The sequence below is a fragment of the Strongylocentrotus purpuratus genome, unplaced genomic scaffold, assembly GCF_000002235.5.
Source record: "Strongylocentrotus purpuratus isolate Spur 01 unplaced genomic scaffold, Spur_5.0 spur5_scaffold_11, whole genome shotgun sequence".
Classification (NCBI taxonomy): domain Eukaryota; kingdom Metazoa; phylum Echinodermata; class Echinoidea; order Camarodonta; family Strongylocentrotidae; genus Strongylocentrotus; species Strongylocentrotus purpuratus.
The window spans coordinates 31,794,693-31,812,990 of NW_022145596.1; the positions used below are offsets into that span (position 1 = coordinate 31,794,693).

Consider the following 18,298-nt stretch of genomic DNA (forward strand, 5'->3'; position numbering starts at 1 on the left):
TATATTTGGATGCCCCTGTGGATGTATTATAAGCACTAGAAAATTTAGCACCTAAAACACTTCTGCTTTCGAGAAAAATTGAATTAAAAAATTTACCCGTGCTCCCGGTAAATTTATATATATTTTCAAATAGCGCCTACGGCCCTCTAATACTAGCTGCGACCATGAAAATCTCAGAATATGTAGGTGCAAATAAAAGGTTCCAAACGAGAATAGCTAATCGGTCGATATTAGTCAAGAAACATTGTTTCATAGTCTAATTATAATCTTGACCTTGAGAGGGAGCTATACAACATGAAGAGTGTATTATTAACAATTTCATAACTTTTGACTCGATTTCAACCGCGACAACGATCACTGAATATTGTAGGATCGCATATGCTTCCAATATGTTCATTTGAACCAAATTCATGACCCCATACCAAAACTTTGTATTACCTTTAAGTTATGATAAAACATCGACAATTCTCGGTTTCGCTTTTTCTGGGACACACTGTATAACAGAGAGAGTTGGGACAATTACAATGAAAACCAAACGTATTTTTTCAAATACATTATCAGCGGCGTAACCAGAGTGGGGGAGGCAGGGGCCGGAGACCCCCCTTCCCCACCCCTATTAGTTCGGACAAAATGCACATTTAGTTAATGGTTCGATAAAGTAAATAGCACCCCCCCCCCCCGGTCCCAATCTTAACTTTAATCTGTCATTGACATCCCCATCCCCTGTTATATTTCTTGTTAGACGTCACTTTAATTTATGTTTTTGCCCCTCCCCTGGTTGCGCCACTGACTGGGCCCAATGAATCTATATGTATCACACGCCAGTTTAAACTGTAGGTTTATGACATCATTATTTTGTTGACAGACACAAAATAATGGTTGTTTTATAATACACAAGACAAAGACGAGAATGATCCAATCACTTGTAGATTTTTTAAATATTTATTATGCAAAAAGCAGAGTGAGTGCAACTTTTGGGGATGTTACCCCTTACATTGAGTGAGGAGCTGATTTAGATAGTTCTGGGCATACATTGTAAAATAATTGAAGTAGAACTAGTGAAAACTAAGTCGAAATTGTGCTATCAAATAAATATGTTGTATATGAGGCTTTTATGGAATGTTTTGTAAATTATCATCCTGTTTAATCCCAAGGTAAGAATAGCACAGGTTATCCGAGTTATAATAAGACATTGCCATTGTTTATAAACAAGGTGCGCCGGTTGGCATGGACGGCCGAAAATCAACATTTTCGGTAAAGAGTCATGATTGACTTGATTCCATGATTGGTTGATTTGTTTCCAATAAATTCAACATTATTTTTGGAAAATTTGTGTAACATTGCTACAAACTATGGCTATCTGTTTTTGATTTGCATTTATGGCTTTCCATAGTTTTCCAACATCGGTTGGCAACTATGCGGGCTGTTACGTTGAAATAGAAAGGTCTTTTTATCGATACTTGACCAACAATGGCTGATTCGTGTCAATTTGATTTGGTAAGCAAATTGTGATTGTCACAGTAATATTTCTCAGTAATTCATCTTAAAATCTTGTTAGTGCTTTATAAAAGTTCAGTTCAGTTCAGTTCAGTTTCAGTTAATTTTCATATTTCACATGTTGTATAATACATCATTACATTTAGCATGTTACATTCTGTACTCATTTTAGGATGCGTTTATACAAACAAAAAAAGAATAATACATAAGACTAAGTTGTATAAAGGAAGAAATATGATGTTCACTGCCTCCAGCTTGCCGTAACCAAACAGCTATTTGTGTCAAACGGGAGAGGGCCATGACTATGTTTAAATTGTTGTAGCTTAAGAATAATTGAGAAGTAAACAGTGCATTTATTTAGTTAGTCTACCATAGTGGTTAATCAATTGACACAGCGAGCTTGATTGATGGTTTGATTTTTATTCGCCAAGCTTCCAACTTACTATACAAGAATAAAAGATCAAAATTAAGTCAGCTTGAACAGGCCGATAACCGACGAAAGCTTTCCAGTGGGGGAATCCATGTTTCAGTTAACATTAAACTTTACGGCTGGGAAACTGTCTCCATATTTTGGTTGTGAGAAAGATTGTTTAATATCTATCTGGGAGGCCAGCGGGTCTGTAACGGTTGGGGTCACCGCCATTGCGCCCCCATCTGTTGGCTTCCTGGTCTGCTTGAGTATCTTCAGGACCATGGCCGCTCAGTGTTCCCTGATATCCTTCGCGGGCATCGCTGAAAATAACCACAAAGCAGAGAACATTGTTGTTACACACAACTAATAGAGAATGTAATTATATATGTCCAATGGTGTATTTAACTAGACATTCTTATTTAAGGGGCAAAGGGGAAGGGGTAAAGACAAAACATTCGTCTGTGCATTATTTTGTTCGATCCCAATTGGGTTTGAAAGGGGGTAGTGATCGAGCAGGGGAGACCTCCCACAACCCTGCTTCGACCCCCCCCCCCCCCATAATTACGCCACTGTGGTTGGAAAAACAGCATTTCAAATAAATATCTTGTAGCGGGACCTATTGGTGTCCCTGCATTGTGAATCGAACATTAGATATTGGCAACGTTTGTCTATTTGTTACTTTTTTAAAAATTTAAGCCATATGCGAGGTTGATTATCTTGGTTCTGATCCCTACCTGATAACTCTGGCAGCCCATCTACCTCCTGATCCTCGCTGAGCAGCGTCGAAGTTGCCCCGAGCGTGGAAGTACTTATCGGTACCAGGGGTCTTAAAGTTGGCCTCACGCATGTCACTATTGAGTTTGTAAAGAAGCAATATACAGTTGTCCGTTTTCATAAAAATGTTTCAAATTCATTTCTTGTTTCAACCTTGCCGATATATTAAAGGGATATTGAGAAAAATATAAGACAGTAATACCATGAGACATTACCCCCGTACAAACTAGGGGTTCGGGGAACCCCCCCCCCCCCCTTAAAAAAAAATTTAAAAAATAGTCCTCACTATCCCCCCCCCCCCCCCCCCCCCCCCCCCCCCGTTATTCGCCGGCTGATTCGACGCTATAATGTTCTCACGAAACAAAAAAAGTAAGTGATCACCACCCTTCTCGGGATTAGTCGCTCAGGTCGCTCCAGCTTGCAATGTCTCACATTCACAGTCTGGCTCAAAGTTGGCAATCCCAAGAACCCCCCCCCCCTTAAAAAAAAGCTTGTACGGGCTTGGACATCAATTAAGTCATAATTACGACTTATATCTCATCATTAGAAGACGGTGTCCAATTAAGTTATATTGATTTGGAAGTCATAATTATGACTTGTAAGTCGTGAGATGTATTGGCAAAGTTATGACTTTTCTTTTCTTTTAGTTCCCGATGTCACCCCCCCCCCCCACACACACACACACACACACACACACACACACACTACGGGAACGGAGGGACCGCATTCATGTTCCCCGAATCTCCGGTAAAGGGGTACTTTTCAGGCAAGAAAGACCGGCTCGTAATACATTTAAAAAAACGGCCCGTATTGACTTTACACGTACACCGGACTTAGGGGATGCTATAATTTCTAAAGGAGGGAACATGCATACGCGTTCCCTAAATAACACTGAGTGGAGGAAGGGGGGCGGGTGTCAATCACACTTCCGTTGACAATAGAAACAGTTAGGAAAGAAAGAGAGATTTCATATAGCTCCGTTTAGTCTCATTTGAGAACGCCTCCTATCGGCAGAGTCTAGCAGCCTAACATGTACGTTAGCCTATGGACTTTTACCCCAAAAATCGTTAAAAATTCAATGGTGTTTCAATAATAGAGTCTGTATGGTTAATGGTGTTTCAATGGTGGAATTGTATGGTGAATGGTGTTTCAATGGTGGAATTGTATGGTGAATGGTGTTTCAATGGTAGAGTCTGTATGGTGAATGGTGTTTCAATGGTGGAATTGTATTGTCATTGGTGTTTCAATGGTGGAATTGTATGGTCAATGGTGTTTCACTGGTAGTGACTTTGAGAAAACTGGTTGTCCCTTATACTTTGAACTACAATTTGCTCTGTGATTTTGCTTTATTTTTCGCGAATTTTTCTTCACGATCAACGTTTCAAAGCTGACAAACTGCAAGGAATAATACCCTAGTCCTCAGGAACAATGGTGGATCTTTAGTTTTTTTCTTCAATTTGGAGTAATTTTGGTTCTGATATATGTCTCTTTACCGTGAGTAACTGCTGTTTTGTGCCTGTGGTCCCACTCATATGACTCTGTGATGTACATTATTATACATTTGCTTACATGAACAGCCCGTTATCGTTAATTAAAGCAGCTTATAAATCATTCATTTTATTACAAAAATTGAAATATTATAGTATTAGGGGCACACCTTTAGAAATTGTATCAAGTTATTTATCTCATCGTAAACAATTAACAATTATTAATGAAGCTGCCCTTACAAATTTTTTTTCAATGGTATACCATTCGGAAGTACCACTGAAAATACCATACGGATACCGTTCACAAACACCATTTAAATACCATTCGGATACCATTGAGATTACGCACGCAACGTACCATTGGGCACCATTCATCTACCAGTAAAATACCATTCAACCTAATAATAATCTTTTTGAACGCTTATTTGCATAATCACCAACGGTAGATGAATAGTACTATTTACACCATTGAAATTTGAATATTCACCATTGGCCTACCATTCACTATCCACCATTGGCCTACCATTCACCACCCACCATTGGCCTACCATTCACCATCCACCATTGGCCTACTATTCACCATCCACCATTGGCCTACCATGCCAATGGTGAATGGTAGATTAATGTTACAAAATGTGCATATTTCAAATTCAAATTTCAATAGTGTAAATAGTACCATTCATCTACCATTGGTGATTACGCAAATGAGCGTCCAAAAAATTATTATTAGGTTGAATGGTATTTCACTGGTAGATGAATGGTGCCCAATGGTACGTTGCGAGCGTACAGACTGCAGTACTATTCCCTCAAAATGAACATGCCATTTTATTTGTTTCGGGAGGGCACGCCCCCCCCCCCCGCATGTTTTCGGCAGGTGCCATGCCCCCCGCGGGTCCCGGTTCCTACGTGCCTGATCTGTTATTATAATTCTGAATAAGTCTGAAAATGATGGATGAACGTGAAGAGCTAAATTTCTTCCTATACGGTGTTCGGGTTATATTAATATACCCACCTGTAGCTTCGCCACATGTCGCCCGCTCCATGGTAGGCTCCACTGACAAAGTCGCCTGCTGTCCGAATGGGGCTACTGACGTAGCGATCAAACCAGGATGGTTCAGAACAATCAGAAGGCACAACCAGCACCCCAGCCATCAAAAGAGCAACGATACTAACGGAAATCCTCATCTTTGCAGGCTTGAAAGAGTTGACACTTGCGTACAAAGTTTTTTTAAAGGCACCCTATAGTTGTCCTGCTGGAAATAGAATTAAGAGAATTGACACGAACCTCTTTTTATATTAACTACAGGAGCTGTGTGGGAGCAAAGGGTGATGGGTAATCACAACATAATATGAAAAGTCAACAACAATAATTTTAATCATTTAATATAATGTTAAATTTGCATGGAAGATAAAGAATATAACAACCTGCGATCAAAATCAGTAACGTAAACAGACATTTTCTTTCCCTTTTCTTCTTTCCTATTTTTGTTCTTCTCTATCTATCTCTCTCTCTTTTGTTTTCTTTTGACTTCCCTACCCCCCCCCCCCCCCCCCCTCGTTACGCACGTACCAAAATAAAAGCTGGTTATGCAAATACACTGATTCATCAAGATAACGTCAACATTATCAACTTAAGAACACGGTTCTTCTCGTGTAAAGCAGTTTATATCTTTAGCGTATATTAATAATTCCTAATGCATACGTTTGGTCATTGGAGCCTAGTGATTGTGTTTATCCGATGTAAATGTAGGTACATGTACATACAATAAAGCTAACTTGTGACAATTTCATTTCTGACAGAAACGCTTCTCAGACTCAAACTTGGGGGGAAATGAAAAGTGTTATATTTTTCCATAACCGAAGTACTTCGAAGTTAAAAGTTTCTCAAAATTCGTTATACTACCCAAAGCTCCTGTACTTCTTACCAAATAAGTAGAGTCATTATCAAATGTGTACTGAGTCTTAATAATTTCTGTTCAATTTTTGAGCCCTCCACGGGCTATTTATTAATAATCTTCAGACAAATAAACAAATCAAATATATGTGCATGTTTAAACACATTAAATATAATCTTTCTATATACACAATTGTAGCAACTGCCACTTTACAGCAAAATGTCTTTCCATTCCAGATAGACATACAATATATTTCTCATCTTTATGATATTGTAGAACTTTCTTTTTCAATATATCAAATAGTGGAACCATACTTTTCAGTTTACAAATAAACATCTGTTGTTTAATTAATATAACAATGCAATTTAGGGCATCGTTTCTCTTATCTTCAAAGCCAAAAATTATATTTTGTAAAGTAAACAAAATTCTTATTTGAGTTCTTTCATAAATCCAGTTTGAGGTTTCATTCCAGATCTCACATTCATACAAGAAATGTACTGTATCTTCAATTTCTTTTTTGAACATTTTTGATTGTTTACAATTTTCATCCTAAATAGTTGTTTATGTAAAGACAAAATTCTGTTTAAAACTTATACTGGATGTATTTCAGACTAATAACTGGTGTAAAACGAAATATCATAACGTTATATTTTTGTATCAATACAGCTGGTAAATTGTAACTCAAATATCGTTCCCACTTTGAACTTATCAGAGACAAACAACTGGTTTCTCCCAAAAGAACTTTATAAATGTATCTACATCCTTTTTTTTTTCATGAATAAACGTTTTAAAATGGGAAGGAATTAAAGGTTATTCCAAGTTTGTTTGACATGTTTTATAATATTCATTATATCTGCACTTTATTACTTGACAAACTGAATATTAAGACTAATAATTAAGCTTCTAATCAAACTTCTCTTCAGATTTCTTGTGAGACATTAAGTTGCCATTACTATCCATCAAAACGTTAAAAAATCTTATACCCTTTTCACACCAGGATTTTTTTTTAAATAGACTCAATTGAGCTATTCATCCATAGAGATTCCGATAACCATTCATTCTTACATGCTTTAACTAACAAAGACATGCCCTCCAAAACTTCTTTCCAAAATGGATTGCCAGTTACATGAGATAATTTAAAGAAAAAATTATCACCAAAACTGATCATAAATGTTTTTTGTAAAAATGACTGCATTAAATGACCAACATTTATACACATATTCCAAATTATTCTTCTAACCCATGTTAGCTTTAGTGCTTTACTAAAACAGTCTATGTCAACCATTTCTAAGCCACCTTTTTCATATGAACAAACAACTTGTTTTCTGCTTATTTTATATGGCTTATTTTTCCATATGCACCTAAAGTAATGTCTCTTTATATTTTTCATTATTTTAACAGATGGGTTTGGAATTGACATAAACAAATGATTAAATTATGGTAATAATGATGACTTAACAATTGTTATTCTCCCCAAAACAGTAATATTTCGCTTGATCCAAGAAATCATTTGTCGTTTCACTTTATCAAATATTCTATCATAATTATAATCTGGCATCTTGGTAATATCAACATGAAATTCTGTTCCAAGATATCTAAAAAAAAACACATTATAAACAAACTCTACATTTGATCCTTCTAATTCAATATTATCTTTTGAACAGAAGCTCCAATCCAAATTGCTTTTGTTTTTTGGATATTCATCCTAAGTCCACAGAAGTTACCAAAAGAATTCAAAATATATATAACATTCTGAAAACTAGTATTTGAGCCATCAATAAATAAAAATAAAACTCATTTGCATATTGAAGAATTTTAATTCTTTAGAGTTAACACAAATTCCTTTCACTTCATATGAATAACGAATTAACCAACCTAAAATGTCAACACATATCAGAAATAAGTATTGAGAGAGGGGATCCCTTTGGCGACAGCCTCTTTCTATATGAAATCTAGAAGTTAATTGCTTATTTACCATAACACTTGAGTATGCATACTCAAGTGCCTTAATAATGGCTTGTGAAAGAAACAAGTGAATTGTGGATTGTAAACTGGCCTTTTGTGACAAAACTTAATCGTTGCCAGTCTTGTCCACCTAATCTTTTCAAGCAAAGATTAAACAAGCAAATATAAAACAAGAAAACCAGGAAAAGATAACTGAACATTCACAAAGGACTCAATCCCATGAAACAAATTAAGCAATGCGTCATCAATGGCGTAACTGCGGGGTCGGTACGAGTCTTCCCCCTCCCCGAACCCTTGTCTCCCCATTTTGCCCAAGTAAGATATAATTAACAAACATTTCCCAAATAAATGGTTCGACATAATTATAAATTGCCCCCTCCCCCCCCCCCCAAAAAAAAAAAATATATATGTAAACGATGTCTTTGCCCTCCCTCCCCAGGAAATGATGGGGGAGGAAGGGAAGGAGGAGGGAGGGCAAAGACATTGTTTACATATTTTAATTTTTTGGGGGAGGGGGCAATTTATATGTCGAACCATTTATTTGGGAAGAAATTATGTCTGCTTACGCCATGCCACTGTATATCATTCATCATGACTGGTTCGCGAAGCAGTTAGATCACAGAGAAAGGTTATATGATATTGTAACAGTTAAAACAAAGGTGTCACATGTAGATTGTCCGATAAAGCATTTACAAATAACTCTTTTCTTTGTAATTAAGTTTGTTACAATATTATGTTAAGCGATAATAATCAATTCATAGCCTAAGTTTAGATTTTCTCTTATGAACAAAATACAACGAAAAGTACAAATAATGTCTTTCACATTTTCCCATTGTATTTTTTACCGAGTTCCCTGCCGACAACAAACGTTAATGCATAACTGGCGCAAAATAATGTTAATCTTGTAAGTTGAACTAAACGTCGAAGTTTGCATTGGTAGTGGATAATCTTGCTTACTTTTAAATTAGATTTGATTTTCAGATGATAGTGTTTAAGCCTATACAGGTAGTGCAATTCAATGTAGGGTTACAAACAAGCATAAGAATAAGACACTTACCTGGATCTGTAATCTTGAACTTCAGACTTTCTAAGGTCACTGAGAATTAAGTAAGTTGACTTGGGTTTATATAAGATATTACTGTTCGGGTTTGCAGTTCGCAAACCCGAAATTTCTTGTGGTTTCCAACCCGACGATAACGATCATAGTCTGGTTGGAAAACACAAAGAAGTCCGGTTAGGTTTTTCTTACGTACAGGGCAATTGTATGCAAATTGTTGTGGTTTAACCCTAATAAGGCCGGGGGCATTATGCCCCCCCCCCCCCCCTCCACGATTTGTCTGATTGTTCGGGAACGCATATGGATGGCGCCCCGCCACTCGCTGACTTTTTTTTCGATTCTTGCGCATCTTTTAAAAGATTTTTTTTGAAAATCGGACCTACAGCTACAAGAACACGTGACCTTTTGTCCTTGCATGTCAGCCCGAAAATCGCTCATTTTCGTGATTGTGTACAGAACATATGGAAATTTCATTTTTCCTAAAAATAGATCAAACATTGGTTATTGGGTCTTGTTTAAAGTTTAGGTGGTTGTTTAGGAAGTCAAAATAGTTAAAAAATGTAGTTAGAAATGAAATAAAACAACAAAAACAATAAAATACATAAGTTAAAAAACAATGAAATACATAAGAAATTATCAAAACAGGAGATAACATAAGGGATAAGCTGGCTCTTCCAAATTTTTTGTCGTATTATTATTCCAAATGGGCTAATGAATATTATACAAATAGTGAATGGCCATGAGTGCAATGGTACAAGATTTTGCACGAGGTGAAAGATAAGAGACGCTATATTCAACGAGACGCAGCCGAGTTGAATAGAGCGTCTCATCTTTCACCGAATGCCATTGCACGAAAACTAATAGTACCGTATAATAATTATAATAATATAATAAAAACGTTACTTATAAAGTTAGTGAAAAAGAATGCTTTAATATGAATAATATATGATTTATGGGTAAAAATGTGATTTTTATGACATTATTTCCATAAATTACCATAAATATGCAGATGAGTGAATTTTTCAAATATTTAAATTATCATAGTATTCTATACACTTCACTTGAGATGTGTGCAAATTTTCCTACAGTGCACAGTGACACTCATGCAGTCAGTGACACAACGGAAAAAGAAATTCCTTCCTCCATGCATGACCCCTTCCTCCATGTATGTCACCGTGGCCATGGTGACACTGACAATGTACTGTGCATGTGACAAGGCAGTGATATGATCAACATGATGATGCTTTTCTTACTAAATTCTTACCATCATGAACTGAAGATTTACCTACATCAAAAGAAGATAAAATATAGCGATTACAGACGGTTATCAATGTATTATGTAATAATACAGTCAGTCATACCCGATAATTTTAAAAATGTTGTAGTTTTCGGGAAAAAATAATGATAGTGAAGTTCGCAAACCCAGACTTTCTTCACAAGGAAGTCCGGTTAGGCCTTTATCACATTACAGTCAGTCATACCCGATAATTTTAGAAATGTTGTAGTTTTCGGGAAAAAATAATGATAGTGAAGTTCGCAAATTCAGACTTTCTTCTCAAGGAAGTCCGGTTAGGCCTTTATCACATTACCAGGAAAAACGGTATTGCGGAGACTTCTGGAGCTTTACGAAAGCGGTATGTAATGGAAGTCTGGACAAGGAGACTGCGAAACCTTCTTTCACAAAAGAGACGGCAGACTTGTATTATCCTGGCAAGTACTCTCAGAAAGTTACATTGGACTTTAATCAGTCACACTGGTTTCATGTATCCATTAATGAACCCACCAAAAGTGAATTCAATCTCAATCCAATTACACCAAAGCAAGTTAAATCAGTTATTCAGATGAAAAAAAAGCATTTTCTGCCCCTGGTCCGGATTGCTTTATGTATGGGTTTGTAAACTAATAAAAATAACCTCTCACCAATATATCTCTAAAACACCTATCATCCAAAACCAATCATCCAAAACTCTTAGAGGTTGTTACGTAATGTGCCTTGTATTCACCATTGTCTAGCTACATTGTACACTCGTATAATATTAGAAGGTAAGGATCCACCCGATAATAAATTGGTCCGTCTCTCGTTTTTCCCTTATACACGAAGACGGGGATACTTCCCTATCGAAAATGTCAGAATAATCTCACTCACTTCATGCGTGAGCAAAGTATCTCACCAAATTTTGGCGAACCGATTAATTGAATACCTCGTAGAGAACAATTTCGTTGATAAATCGGTTCAGAAGGCATTTATTTACGGTATAAATGGGTGCATAGAACACAATCAAGTAATAATAATAATAATAAAGTAATTTTTATATAGCGCATAATAATAAATTCTCTATGCGCTTTACAACAATCAATTATACAGTGCGTCCCAGAAAAAACGAAACCAAGAAGTATCGATGTTCTATCATAACTTAATCACAACTATAAAAAATGAATGATACATATTTGGAAAGTTTAGAGTCTCCTCTTTCACGTGATGCTACTCGGATAACGCATATATCACGCATGAGTGATTAAAAGCAATTTGAAGGAAGGAAACCAAAAAGACATTTGGCGGGCGGTATCTATTACCTACTTCTATTACGAACTTGTCAATATTTTGTTACTTGTATAATTCATTTGTTCTATCATATATTGTATTACTGTATGGTTTATATATGTCATTTAATTTGTGGATATTTGAGTGGAAAATAAATAAATCAAATCAAACCAAAAATGTATGCAACCATCAGATTCTGTTCGCTTTCTTCTGACAGTTCATTGCCTCCACAAGAGCAACTCAAGCCCCTTTCACACCGGATCTGCGTAGAGTTGCGTAGCGTTGCGTACCGACTACGCCGAAGTTAGGCTGCGTAAACATGAATGTGTACTTTCGGATGACTTCAATATTAATTCTTTGAGTGAATAAGACACAGTAGAAGAGTTTCTGATATCATTACAATGCATGGGCTTGGATCAATTGATTCAATCAGAAACAAGGGTGACAAAGGAATCCGCTTCTTTACTATAGATCATATATATTCAAATATCAATATATCTGAAATTCATTCAGGTATAATACAATCTGATGTGTCCGATCATTTCACAGTTTTTGTAATCTTCAAGAACATAGCAAGAACTTCCACAGTTAAGGACGGCGAGGCAAATATTTCTTTCTCAGACTCAAACATTTTTTATATAATTTGGTCATTAGGAAAAGGAAGAGACTTGATTTCCAACAACAGTTACTGTGTAGATGTGAGTGTACTCGCTAAGTGAGGTGGGATTTGTAGAGCTTAGAAAGCTTTGGGAATGAAGGGGGAGGGGGGAAGGTAAGATTGTATGTGTGTCTGAGTATGTGAGCGTGTGTGGTGTGTCTGTCTGTCTGTGCGTAAGGCTTCTGATCTATAATATTCATAAAGTATAATTATTTTAAAGACAGTATGTACTGTGTATTAAACTATATTATGTATTTCTGAGGGAAGATTTTAATACTATCGATATTATAGTTGTGATGTAATCCCATAAGTGCAATACATGAAGGCAAACTATGGTTTCAATTACTTATACACACAATGTATGAAATCGTTTTTTTATGCAGATTATTTTCTTTTTAATTTACATATACCACTTTTATATTTGTACTGGGGTCTAATCTTTGTATCTTTATGATAGAATCACTTCATCTTCTGTACCGAAGTTAAAATTGTGTTAACCATTTATTTGTAATTGTTTAAATAACTGAAATTATCTTCCATGGCCAATGTCACAGTTGTCTCCTCTTCCTCTACCACTTCTACTTTCCCACCTCCTTTCTTCATCTCACCCTTATCCTTCCTTCTCAATCCTCTTTTACCTCTTTCTCCTTCTGTGTTTTTGCTTCTTCTAATGGTTCTCCTTTTTTATAGTCTGGATGAAATGTTATAACCTTTTCCTTAGAGTAGCTATTACCTAGAGTAAATTTTTAATTCGTATAATGTGGGTATTTATTTTCTACATAACTTCGCCTCTATCAATTGTAGTTTTATAATGTGTATTGCTTGCATATTGATACCGATACATTATGATAGTGTTACTATTCGCACTACCCTCTGTCTATCATCTTACTATCCCCACTTGAATCTTCTTCTTCCTCGTTCTCTGCTACTTTTTCTCTTCTTCTTCCGCTTCATCCTCTTCTTAATCTTACCATCCTCTTTTCTTTTCTTTCTTTACTCTACACCACCATCATGTTCTTCTTCATTTTTCTTTATCTCCTTTTTATATGAAATGAGTTAGGGAGATCAAATAATAAGAAATAATAATTTTAAAGTTAAATATTATTCTCAACAATTTACTCATTCAAGTTCAGTTCATTAATGTTGATGTTATTTGATATGAATGTTTTTATACATTCTTTTTTACATTTGTAAAACATTGCCCAATTCGGCCTTTTAGGCCGCGATGCATTGTTGTTCTTTTATTCTCAATAAAACCATTATCAAATCAATTCAATGTTCAATTTTCTTTACATTTTGATATGTTATGTAAGTCAATGAAGATGTATGATTTTCGTTAGAATTTGTACTTGAATGAATGCAATAAAGAATGCTACAAAACAAAATTGCAGTCTAGCAAACAAAACAAATCGATATAGAAGTTAGTTGTTACACAAAATATAAATCTTTAAAAAAGGTCAACACAGCTTATCTCATGTTTTGTATTTCTTTCTCCATCCTTTGTAATATCAGGAAAGAGAGAAGCTGCTGAAAAAACATGAATATCTCGAGGGATCATGAAATCTATACGTGTAAAATATACAATGTATTCAAAAGTTATTAAATCAAATCATCGACAGGATCTAGTTGATAAGTACAAAAAGTACAGAAACATACTGACCACTCTACCAAGAAATGCAAAAAGGAATTACTATTGTGATTCTTACTTTTTTAAGTATCAATTGTAGTAGTAAATTCTTTTTTTTGTTTGTTACGTTTTCTAAACTGATTTGTACCAAAACACTTGGTTTGGTTGTTAAAGAGGTTGAATATACACATCTATTCCTTTTTTATGAAATAAAGGCATGATTTAACAACAATTTATTTAATGAGAGTGAAGTTCGCAAACCCGGACTTCCTTGTGTTTTCCAACCAGATGTTAACAATCATCGTCTGGTTTGAAAACACAAGGAAGTCCGGTATGTTTTTATCACCCACATCGCAATTGTATTGAAATTGATTTGTGTTGTGGTTTAAGGAACTTTGAACTTGAACACTGTTTCAGTCACGTTTTTGAAGATGTTCGACTCTGCAGATTTATCGGGTTTTTCCCCTTTTTCTGTTGTTTGTTCCAACACCACACAATTTTTTTTTTTTTTTTAATTGAATAGAGTCTCAAATGATGGCAATTATCCGGGTGTTGAGCACTCAATATTCTTTCAGGTTGCAGGTTTATTTCTATACCCTTAGGCAGTACAATATAAGGAAAAATCTGTATCTATGGAGAGGACTGGTCAGACAAGACCACTTTACCACTCTACTAAGAAGTGCACAAAGGAATTACTATTGTGATTGTTATTTTTTTAAAGTATCGATTGTAGTAGTGAATTTTTATTTTTGTTTTGTTACCTTTTCTAAACTGATTTGTACCAAAACACTTTGTTTAGCTGTTTAAGAGGTTGAATATACACATGAATTCCTTTTTTGTGAAATAAAGGCATGATTTAACAACAATTTATTTTAATGATAGTGAAGTTCGCAAGCCCGGACTTCCTTGTGTTTTCCAACCAGATGTTAACAATCATCGTCTGGTTTGAAAACACAAGGAAGTCCGGTATGTTTTTATCACCCACATGGCAATTGTATGCAAATTGATTTGTGTTGTGGTTTAAGGAACTTTTGAACTTGAACGCTGTGTGCATTAACAGGATCAGTCACGTTTTTGAAGCTGATCGACTCTGCAGGTGATTTATCGGGTACTTCCACTGTTTAATTTTATGGTGTGTTCAGTCTCTTTTCTATGAATATTACATGTATCAAAATTATCTCTAGCAGTTATAAAAACGTCGAAACATCAGCAACCCAGTTGGCAGGTTACACAGTAAGATAGATATGATGAATTATAATGTTTTGATCAAAAGTCTAGAAACCTTTAACAAAAATTGTAAGATAATGAATGTAAGTTATAAGTTATCAGGCAATTTTCCTGATCATTATTCGGAAAAATGGGCAGTGTTATGTACTTTTTGTTGTAAATTTCTAAATCGTTGATTAATTTCACTCAATTTAAGCTATGGTCACAAATCAGAGCAGCGACCGACCGATCAGTAGCCTGCTCGGTCGCTACTGAATTTAGGCATCGCCTAGCGATTAGGTCGGTGCCCGGGCGGCGACCGCCCAGCCACCGAGTGTATTTTGGGCGGCGAGTGAAAAGTGAGCAGGCGCCGCCCAAATTTTAACTACGCGCTAAAACTTCAGCGGCGACCGAGCGATGCCCTAAAAACGAGCGGTGCCTGGGCGGCCGCCGTTTGGTGGCCGGGCAGCCGCCGGGCAGAATTGGTTAAAAACTCGCCGCTCGGCCGCCGAGCAGGCTACTTTTGGGTAATGTGACCATAGCATAAACCACTTGGCTGCGTGCCACGTATATATACGTGGTCTCGCCACTGATAGAGGTCAGTGGGTCTCGCTCTCACCTGCCTGTGCGCACCACGTACGTACGTGTTTAGAGCATTGCACTGTCAAGACTGTAGCACTGCATAATACATAGCCACTGTGTAATTAGCACTGCAATGATGTTATACAGGTCTTGAACAGTAGATGGCGCTTTTCCAACAACAACAAAAAAAAACCTGGCTTTTTTTGTACAGTGGACAGTTTTTGTCAGGTTTTTGTACAGTACAAAATTGCTGTAGCACAGGGGGTATGAACGTGTTTTAAGCCAATAGCAGTTAAGTGGATACTGAGCTCTCTCGCTCGATCTCTCTCTCTCTCTCTCTCACTCTCACTCTCTCTCTCTCAAACACACACACACACACACACACACACACATACAGGGTCCCCCTCCCCCACTCCAGGAACGGAGGGACCGCATGCGTGTTCCCAAAATCTCCGGCTCGTAACAAAGAAAAAGATCTACCCGTATTGACTTTACACACCGGACTTAATATGCTGAAAAGGGGGGTGCTAGGAACACGCATATGCGTACCCTAAATAACACTGAGGGGGGGGGGGGGGCTGGGCATACAGGTAAATGGTCCAAAGTGGGGACATGGATGTGTAACGACAAATGGCCCCCACAGTGAAGGAATTTGCGTACTCCTTCTTTGTGGGGACATTTGTCCGTTCCACACTCACGGATTGGGGATATGGTCCAAAGTGGAGATGTCATACACATGTATACACCTCGTTATGACCATACGCATTGATTATGGGCATGGAATAATATAATATGATATATCTGACCATTTACCCATATTTACGATATTTTGTCCGAATGATAAACACTTATTAAAAATTCCCAATAAAGAACATACAACAAGACGTAAAGAAACAAAGCGTAACATTGAATCCTTAAAGATAGACTTGAGTCTAGAAGATTGGTATGATATTTATTTTGAAAGAGATGTGAACAGCTCATATGAAAAAAAATTAAACAAACTTCTTTGTCATTATGATAAAAATGTGCCGACATAAGAATTAAATTAAATAAAAACAAAAACAAACGACCAATTCGTTTATGTAAAATCTCACTTCGATCACGTACAAATGAAAATCAAAATAGATATAAAAAGTACCGTTATAAATTGACTTCAATTTTTCGTTTGTCACGCAAATTATACTATTGTAATAAAGTGTGGAAGAAAAAGGATACTCCAAATATTATTGAATTTAATGATAATGGGCATCACATAGACCCAAATGATGTTGCTGAGGCATTCAATAAATACTTTACTATATAACATTGGACCGGATTTAGCTTCCAAAATAATCAATGAAAAGAATGATTTTTTGAAATACTTACATAATAACGTTAATCAATCCTTATTTTTTAATCCAACTAATATTCAAGAGATTTTAGAAATTGTTCATTCATTAAAATGCAGTAAAAGTTGCAAAAACAATTCCGATATAAAAAAAAAGGATGATCACTCTATAATTTCAAAATTTCCGACCAATTTCTTTACTACCAAGCATTTCAAAAATATTACAGAAAATAGTATATAAACGATTACATACTTTCTTAGATGTGAATAACTTATTAATTCTTAATCAATATGGATTTAGAAAGAATCACTCTACTGATTATGCAATTCTACAACTATGTGACAAAATAACTGATTCCCTTTCTAAAGAAGAACACACTGTAGGTGTTTTTATGGACTTATCGAAGGCATTCGATACCATGAACCATAGTATATTAATACGTAAATTAAAAGCATATGGAGTTAGAGGGATTGTGCTTTCTTGGTGTGAAGTCTATTTGCGTAATAGACACGAATATGTTATTTTTAAATCTACAACACCTAATATTTCCACCGTATAATGCAGAGTACCACAAGGCTCTATTTTAGGTCCCCTACTGTTTTTAGTATATATGAAGGATATTGTTAATGCATCGCCACTTCTAACATACGTTTTATTCGCAGAAGGTACTGACGTATTCTATTCACATAAAGACTTAAGCATTCTCATTACAACCCTCAGTTTAGAATTAAATAAATTATCATCTTGGTTCAAATCCAATAAAATTTCTCTAAATATTAATAAGACTAATTGTATTTATTTCAAAAACATACACTCTAAACTTCGTTATGATATTTTTAGAGATGACATGCCCATAATTGAAAAAGAAGTTTACAAATTCTTAGGTGTAATGATTGATTCGAATCTAACTTGGAATAATCATATTAACAACATTTGCATGCTAGTCTCGAGAGGTATAGGCATTTTATATAATTTAAAATATTAACTATCACAAAAGTCACTATTTATGCTTTACTTTTCCTTCATTTTGTATACATATCTTATTGTAACATAGTTTGGGGCAATAGTAATAAGATTATTTTTTTTTCATTCAAAGCATCGATGAAGAAATATTGAATATCTAAATATTCACAAACATTATAAGGGTCTCAGCGATTTTGATTGTTTGTTCATTTCAATTAATTTTAGATGACTAGTTCATTAAAGGTGAAATTAAAAAAAAATCACAAATATGTCAACTAATGTATCACTAGAAACTGGTAAGCTAA

The 18,298-nt window shown here is 35.7% G+C and overlaps 1 protein-coding gene across 2 annotated transcripts; it reads right to left on the minus strand.

Annotated features, from left to right (window-relative positions):
* Positions 1 to 920: 920 nt before the first annotated feature.
* On the minus strand, positions 921 to 9,243 carry LOC115922336 (serum amyloid A-5 protein-like). Of its 2 annotated transcripts, none has more exons than XM_030981178.1 (4): positions 9,088 to 9,243; positions 5,183 to 5,420; positions 2,644 to 2,760; positions 921 to 2,229 (listed from the first exon to the last, which is right to left on the minus strand). In XM_030981178.1, exons 2-4 carry the CDS (start codon positions 5,353 to 5,355, stop codon positions 2,088 to 2,090), a joined length of 432 nt encoding a protein of 143 aa, XP_030837038.1. In that variant the 5' UTR covers positions 5,356 to 5,420; positions 9,088 to 9,243; the 3' UTR covers positions 921 to 2,087. The 2 variants fall into 2 exon arrangements, with proteins under 2 accessions (XP_030837038.1, XP_030837037.1); XM_030981177.1 differs by having other exon boundaries at positions 5,183 to 5,423.
* Positions 9,244 to 18,298: the final 9,055 nt, after the last annotated feature.

Coding starts and splice junctions, on each gene's coding strand:
- LOC115922336 (XM_030981178.1), bottom strand. CDS start 5,355: ATGAGGATTTCCGTTAGTATCGTTGCTCTTTTGATGGCTGGGGTGCTG. Junction 2,761..5,182: donor GACATGTGGCGAAGCTACAG/GTGGGTATATTA, acceptor CAAACTCAATAG/TGACATGCGTGAGGCCAACT. Junction 2,230..2,643: donor TGGGCTGCCAGAGTTATCAG/GTAGGGATCAGA, acceptor GGTTATTTTCAG/CGATGCCCGCGAAGGATATC.